Source organism: Topomyia yanbarensis, chromosome 3 (assembly GCF_030247195.1).
Source record: "Topomyia yanbarensis strain Yona2022 chromosome 3, ASM3024719v1, whole genome shotgun sequence".
Taxonomy (NCBI): domain Eukaryota; kingdom Metazoa; phylum Arthropoda; class Insecta; order Diptera; family Culicidae; genus Topomyia; species Topomyia yanbarensis.
The window spans coordinates 142280224-142288546 of record NC_080672.1 but is presented as its reverse complement, the minus strand read 5'-3'; the positions used below and the strand labels follow the sequence as shown (position 1 = coordinate 142288546).

General features: G+C 42.1%; 1 protein-coding gene across 2 annotated transcripts; it reads left to right on the top strand.

Annotated features, from left to right (window-relative positions):
- Positions 1–4535: 4535 nt before the first annotated feature.
- On the top strand, positions 4536–7309 carry LOC131692457 (uncharacterized). Of its 2 annotated transcripts, none has more exons than XM_058979513.1 (2): positions 4536–4638; positions 6270–7309. In XM_058979513.1, exon 2 carries the CDS (start codon positions 6270–6272, stop codon positions 7269–7271), a length of 1002 nt encoding a protein of 333 aa, XP_058835496.1. In that variant the 5' UTR covers positions 4536–4638; the 3' UTR covers positions 7272–7309. The 2 variants fall into 2 exon arrangements, with proteins under 2 accessions (XP_058835496.1, XP_058835495.1); XM_058979512.1 differs by lacking the exon at positions 4536–4638 and adding an exon at positions 6065–6126.
- The last annotated feature ends 1014 nt before the right edge of the window (positions 7310–8323 follow it).

The window sequence follows — 8323 nt, the reverse complement described above, 5'->3', positions numbered from 1 at the left end:
CATGAATGCAACATACTTTCGCTCATATGTTGCCCGAATTGAATGCAGCAATGAAGGATAATCCCAAGATTTTTTGTCTTAACATCCTCAGGTAGAATCCCGGAAAGCGTTAACTATCGAGACAGGATATCTACGGCATAAGCAGAGACAGCAAATCTATTCTCGTTATTCTTTCAACACGTGCTAAGCAATAACTAACCACCTTTGTCTGAATCGTACTTGAGTAGTTTGCCAATGTTCACTCTGAATTTGCCTGCAACATCAATCACCAAGCATTAGGTACATAGGGGAGACCGGGGCTAGTTGTCGGTGTTTTCAGTTTTCATTTTTTACCGCTTTGATTTTGGTAGATCTTGCAACATAAAACACGTTGCATGAAAGGGTGGACTATTGGCAACATCTCTGAATTTTATTAAAATGTTTGATACGTTGTCTTCAAGAGACAAAAATATGTGACGCGAAAAAGACGCCAACTTACCCCAGCCTCGGGGTAAGTTGGCGGTATGTGTGGGGTAAGTTGGCGGACTGCCAGAAAATAAACAATCCAATGGAAATACAATTACTTAAGTGAAATGTGCCGATGGTCTTTTCAATAAAACTGTATAGTATTCGACACTTTTCATTATATTTCAGTCTCAATACCACGCCATTTTGACTTCGACGCGTACTCCATATTCAAAAGCAAATTTTCGAAATTCTTCAGGCAATTGGCTGAAATAATTATCTCCTGCATTGACGAGAGACACAAGAAAAAGTTTCTCTTACTTTGGAGTGAATTCCAGAAATAAAAATATATGATGACTATTTTTGCACTATAAATAGTACTGCCAACTTGCCCCGTGTGCGTTACCGCCAACTTACCCCAACCGCATATTTTATAAAAAAAGGATTTAAAAAATTACTTTTGGGTATGAATAGCTATAATATCTATAGGGTGCTGAAAGCTCTTTTCACGCACTACCGAAAAATAATATTGTTTGGGGAATAGGTTGAAAACCATCTTAAATAACACAAAATGTTTAAAATAAAGAAAATTTACAAAGTATGCTCAAAAACACAATATCGCCCACAGCTTCTACAAAACATAATGTTTCGCAACAAAAACACATTGGATAATGCGTTTCGCATTACTTGAGGTACACAACGAGAGACAGCGCTTTATGTCTAATAGAAACGGAGAAAAGGGGGTTCCGCCAACTTACCCCAACCGCCAACTAGCCCCGGGCTCCCCTACTAATCTTCGGGGGATTGACAGTTCCAAGGGTCCGGAGTCGGACGGGCTCCAACCATCGTTCATCAAGAATTGATCTTCGTCTCTGGCGCTACCAGCATCTCTTGCTGGCTGCTCTCTTGTTCTCGTGCTGAGAATATTTCCGCCACGAAGTGGAAGGAAGCTTTGATAATTTCAATCCACAAAACCGGCAACGTACATGATGCTATTATAGAGGAATTTCAATCTTGAGCTTCCTCCCTAAAATTTTCGAGAGTATGTTGTTATAGTTTATGTACCCCACATTAAAACGCATCATCACTTCGGACCAGTATGGTTTTGTAAGAAAGCGCTCGACAACTACTAATCTGATGCAGTGGCGGATCCAGGGGGAGGGTCCTGGGGGTCCGGACACCCTCCGAATTTTTTTACTAGTTGAGAAATTTTAAATTAGTTTAAGTTTTATGTTAGTTTCACACCCAAAACCGTTCCCAACCAAATTTGACCAACAAACCTGATATTCATTACATGAGCTTATAACGTATTTCGAAATGTACATTTTGAAATCGAAATTTCGGACCCCTCCCAAAATATTTTTCTAGATCCGCCCCTGATCTGATGAGCTACGTGTCGTCGCTGATTGAAAAATTGAAAAAAAGGAAAACAGATCCACGCGGTTTACATCGATTTCTCGAAAGCTTTTGACCGTGTCCCTCATTAGCTAGCTGTGGAAAAGCTAAGGCGGACTGGATTGTCGGACTGACTGACTAATTGGATCTCCTCGTACCTTGCGAACCGTAGCACCTCGGTGCAACTTGGAACTACACTATCGGATCCGTTCTACATTATATCGGGTGTTCCTCAAGGAAGTTATATTGGTCCTTTTCTTTTTGTACTCTTCGTGAACGATCTCTGGAGTGAATTGTCGTCGACTAAAGTCATGTATGTATATAATTTGAAAATGTACCGTGTTATAAAAATTATGGTTGATTGTTGTACTTTGCAAATGGACCTCGAAAGGGTTATGGATTGGTGTGACATAAACGGCATGAGTATGAACATTCAGAAATGCACCATAAACACTTTCGCACGAGTTCAATTTCCGAATACTTGATGCGTTCTTTTCCTGTAGAACGAGTCGCATCCGTCATGGATCTAGGTACCACTCTCGACTGTAAACTACGGTTTACCGCACATATTTCTTCTGTCATAGCTAAAACCTACGCTGTACTTGGACTCATCAAACGCAAAACTCGCGATTTCACTGATGTTTACTGCCTAAAATCTCTACACATCGCACTGGTACGCAGTATTCTGGAATATGGAGTTACCGTTAGAGCCCTGTATCACACCGTCCACATAATTCGTCTTGAACGGGTACAGAAGAATTTCATTAAATTTGCCCTTCGTCGGATACCCTGGCAAAATCGATTACAATTACCTCCATTCGAAGATCGCTGCGCTCTCATCAATCCCCCTACGCTGCGAAATAGGCGAATCTTTCTGTAACGGTTCTTCAACTTCGACTTGCTTACAGACAACATAAATTTCCCTGCGCTCTTAACAAAGCTCACCGCTTCCTTTTATTTGTTCGCCATTTCTTTGGTCTTTCAAAACTCGCGCCTAATCATGACCAATAGGTTTCGATCGGATGGAGTTGCCGACAAGGGTCCACTAGGAGGATGATGACAGGCTATTGTCTTTCTCCGGAAAAAAACCAGCCTAGAGGCCGTCGTGTGGCATCCGCTAGGTTGAAGTATCTCAACCAAGAATTGACCCACTAGGATCCTGCTACCATGTCGTAAGAGGCGACATAAAACAGGAAGTCTCAAGTCAAGGTGTTTCTCCGTGCCGAAGACTGAATGGCTGGCAGGTCTAAAATATGCCAGTTGTGCATGGAGTGTCGTGGGTCTTACCCTTGCTGTGTTAAGCGAATCTCTGGCACAGTGGACTTTTGTTTCTTCGCAAATCGTGGTATGCAAATGGTGGTCATGTCCCTAATACCAATTTCGGGCTTCGCTATAGGCGTACAACAAGTGCTGATGATGAGATGTGCAGCGCTGTGATCGAGTATGGTTAGAGTAGCACAAATTAATCTGCAACATAAACGTACAGCAACTACGAATCTATCCCGCCCTTTGCAGAAAGGAAAAGCTTCTATAGCTTAGGTTCAAGAACCGTTTTTCCATAAAGAAAGCTTCTATGTTGGAAAGCTACTTAACCTTGTCCGCGTGAAATTCTTCGTGTATACTTGCGAATATTGCTATTATATGCGAATATTGCATGTCTTATATACGGCCTCACAACTCGCGATATTTGTGCTATCATAGTCAATATGATTGTTGATAACATAAACAAGAAATACGTCTATTGTTCGGCATATTTGTCGCATAATGAACCATCCCTTTCTGATGATTTCTAAATGGTTGTGTCATACTGTGACAGAAATAGGTTTCCCCTCATAATCGGCAGTGATGCAAATGTCCATAATTTGGGAAGCTCAAATATCAATCTGAGAGGCACCGAATTAATGGATACTTAAATAGTACAAATCTACACATTCTTAATGCAGGAAACCGCTCAACATTTGCACGAACTGGCAGAGAAGAGTTGTTAGATGTAACTCTTTGCTCTGACAGTATTACGTATGAGTTGGCCAACTGGCTCGTACCAAATGAGCTCGAACCGTCGTCATCTGATACATGGTGATTGATCATTTAAACGTCTCGCCAGATATCGTCACATATTGTAATGCCAGTTCTACGAACTAGGACCTCTACGAAGAGGGCTTTTCGACTAGGTTTTCGGGGTATCTTCCGACGATTGAATCTTCACGTGACTTGGATGAGGTCGTGGATAAAACAAACTCACTCATAGTAGCAGCATACCAAGAGGCTTGCACGCTACGAGCTATTTGTGCTTCTAGAGGAACACCTTGGTGGAATACCGAACTTGTTCGACTCAAAAAGTTATGTAGAAGAGCATGGAATCGCAGACGCAGGGACAGGTCGCAGGCATTAAAGTTGGCTCGCAAAGCATACAGAAACGCCCTTCGATCCTCTGAGCGAAGTGGTTGGAAAAGCCTCTGCACAAATGCTCGTTCATTGCAGTTCTTTGGCTCTGAAATCATTATCGCAGATCAAGTTAAGTACGTTGGGGTATCGATTTCAGGATCAAGAAAGCTTGTATGGCCTTCGGGCTTTCGGCAAATCTTGGGGACTCAAACCAAACTACATTCAGTGGATCTACACTGTAGAGTAAAGAATATGTAGTTTGAGATTAGAGTGTACTTGGAGGATTTGGTTGAAAAGAAACGAAAGGAGAATTAACTAGGCAGTTGGTGTTATAAGCTGTAAGCGATCGGTTCGGAAATAAAAGTGTATCGGAGTCTGAAGTATTGTTTGGAGTGATTTATAGCGATACCGAAGGTAAGATTCTACATATTGGCGCACTGTCGGTAGAATTATCATAGAGATTCTCAGATTGCATTTTTGTTGTTAGCTGTGTATTTTCTTTCGCTTTGTGCGTGCCATGGGTGGAAAAGATAGTTCGTGTGATTTTGCTCGATGTTCCCTTTCCTTTGTGGTGCTGGTGTTTTCCCCAGCAAATATTTGAAATGATGTAGTGTGAGGGGCTCCCTTTATATCCGTTTTTATCCAAGGGTCGTTGTCGTCGAACGACATCATGGCGTCGGATTTGGAAAATCGTTTTGATTATGTACGGCATCGTACCAACGCTAACTCAAAACAAATACCATGACTAGAATAGAGCGAGTCCGGTTCCATTCCGAAGCGCACCAATACTACTCAAACCGATTGGAAAAGAGCGAGTCCGGTTCCATACCGAAGCGCACCAACCAAATACCATGACTGGAATAGAGCGAGTCCGGTTCCAAACCGAAGCGCACCAATACTTCTGAAACCGATTGGAAAAGAGCGAGTCCGGTTCCATACCGAAGCGCACCAACCAAATACCATGACTGGAATAGAGCGAGTCCGGTTCCAAACCGAAGCGCACCAATACTTCTGAAACCGATTGGAAAAGAGCGAGTCCGGTTCCATACCGAAGCGCACCAACCAAATACCATGACTGGAATAGAGCGAGTCCGGTTCCAAACCGAAGCGCACCAATACTTCTGAAACCGATTGGAAAAGAGCGAGTCCGGTTCCATACCGAAGCGCACCAACCAAATACCATGACTGGAATAGAGCGAGTCCGGTTCCAAACCGAAGCGCACCAATACTTCTGAAACCGATTGGAAAAGAGCGAGTCCGGTTCCATACCGAAGCGCACCAACCAAATACCATGACTAGAATAGAGCGAGTCGGTTCCGAAGCGAAGCGCATCAATACGACTCAAATAGATTGGGAAAGAGCGAGTCCGGTTCTATACCGAAGCGCACCAATACTACTCAAACCGATTGGAAAAGAGCGAGTCCGGTTTAGCACCGATACGCTTCACCCAAATACAATTGTGGGTCTGTCACTGCTAAATTTAGTAGAATGATGTGTGGGGGAAAAGCACTACACGTCTATGATTGCACACTAGAAAAAAGTGTCTAAAAGTAAAAATGCTATATGCATACTCTAGCGAAATACTATATCACCAAGTTTATTAAAATTCAGTTTAATAAAACTATATTATCATTGATAATTATTAGCTCTATAAAAAAAAATGATAATTGGGCACCTGTTTTGATTTAATTATCGCTAGTGGTATGGGCGATTTGAATAATAGTTAACCATTTGAACTAGCAAAATCGTTTTCTCCCAGTGTAAAAAAAAATCGAAAGTTGACATTCGTTTGCAGATCATAACATATACAAAGGGTTAATCGTAACACAAATCGGATGATTTTTGAGAACAGTTTTCTTTTTCTCGTTGCAATATATACGCGAACGGAGGTCTTAGTGGAATGTACGTAATGTAACTTTTGAAACATTATTTTTACGTTGGTTTGGTGGAATTGAAGTGGATTGAAAAGAATGCAAAAAAAAACAAGTGAAATAGTGTTATGCAAGAAAAATACATTCGAATATTTTTGTGATCTATTTTTACAGATGGCATTCGAAGGCAAACAATTTCCGTTGGATCCTTTTAACGATGCGGTCGACACGCAAGATTTGAGACGTGAGTGGGAGGAATGGCACAGAGCCTTTGAATTGACATTGGAACTTCGTAATGCCGAGTTTCAGCATGAAAAGTTAGTACTGCTGCTAGCATGTGGTGGCCGAGGCCTGCAACGTATATTTTATAACCTTAGGCCGTCATCGGATGAGTTTTATCCCGAACCTGTAAAAGTGCCATTGATGCCCATTGAAATCCCTGAGTACGATAACGCAATAAAAAGACTTAACAAGTTTTTTATTGGCAAACGAAACGAACGGATCGAACTGGAAGTATTTCGATCTATGAAACAGACAGCGGATGAAACGTTTAATCAATTCCTTCTAAGACTACGAGGACAGGCAGCTAGATGCGATTTTTTCGATCGCGAAGAAAAAGAGATAATGCAGCAGGTCACTATGGGCGCTCGGGATGAAAGAGTTCGAGATAAAGGACTTGAGGATGTCATGGATCTCGACGAGTTAATCACTTACGCTATCAACCGCGAAATCCTTATCAAGCAAAAAGGAAAAACAAGGTCGTTTTCAGATGAGCTGTCAGGAACGTCTGTAGCATCAGTAAATCAGAATTGGAGTAAGCGGCCGAGATACAACGATGTAAATCATGGCAAATACGGATCAAAGATGGATATCGGTAACCGTCGTAGTGCGGGTGAGCGAAACCAGCCGGAGTGCAATCGGTGTGGGTCATTTCGCCACAAGGCAGACTCACAAAATTGCTACGCACGCAGCGCACGGTGCAACGGATGTGGCATTCTTGGACACTATGCGAGGAAATGCAGGAATATGAGCAAGGTTCGCGGAGGTGATACTCGTTACAAACGAAACCGTCCAAGTGGTGAGATGAATGCTGTTCGCCAGGACGAAGAATGGAAGGAAGAAATGTCATTGCAAACGGATATGGAGCCGAATTCGAAGGTAGCTTGTTATAAATAACGTCGCATAAAATCGTTTGAATGGTTTCCATGAATAAATCAGACCTACTATTTTGTGTATTTTATTGATCATGATCATATGGTTACCCCATAGCCCATAGCCACTTCTTTTGTCGTAGGTTGAAACGCTGGTTACAACTAAGAGGCGTGAAAACGGAACAGTTTCGTGTTTGATTGACGATTTTCCGGTGATGTTTCTAGTGGACTCAGGCGCAGCTATCAACACTGTCACAGAGGAAGTCTGGGACAAACTTCTTGTAAACAATGTAAAGTTGTACAAAAAGAAATTCCAATGTGACCGAACATTTACAGCGTATGCGAGTCAACAACCATTGCGAGTGCGAGCGATGTTCGAAGCATGGATTTCAGTTAACGACTCCAAGCCACGTTGTTATGCTGAGTTTTTTGTAATAGAAGGGGCCAACAAATCACTGCTAAGCAAAACCACCGCCGAGTACCTAAAAATACTTAAAATTGGTCTTGATGTGAACAACATCAGTACCTTATTTGAACCTTTCCCAAAGTTCCCTAATATACAGGTAAAATTATCAGTTGACAAGTCTGTTATCCCTCGAAAGCTTGCCTATCTAAAGGTACCAGAGGCATTGAAAGAAAGAGTCGATGCGAAAATTCTCGAAATGATGCGTACGGATGTGATTGAGCCAGTGGATGGTCCAGCGGAGTGGATCTCCCCTATGGTGGTTGTACCCAAGGGTAAGGGTGATATTCGACTCTGTATCAATATGAGACATCCCAACAAAGCAATTCAACGAGAACACTTTCCGTTACCGATAATTGAGACCTTTTTGAATAAGCTGCGCGGTGCTACGTATTTTTCAAAACTCGATATAACGTCAGCATACCATCACGTGGAGTTGCATCCGGATTCACGTAACATTACCACTTTCATGACTGATCGAGGTTTGATGCGATTCAAAAGGCTGATGTTCGGTATAAATTGTGCTCCTGAAATATTTCAGCGAATCATGACGCAGATGTTCGCAGGCATTGAAGGTGTAATCATTTATATTGACGACATTGTCGTGTTTGGCC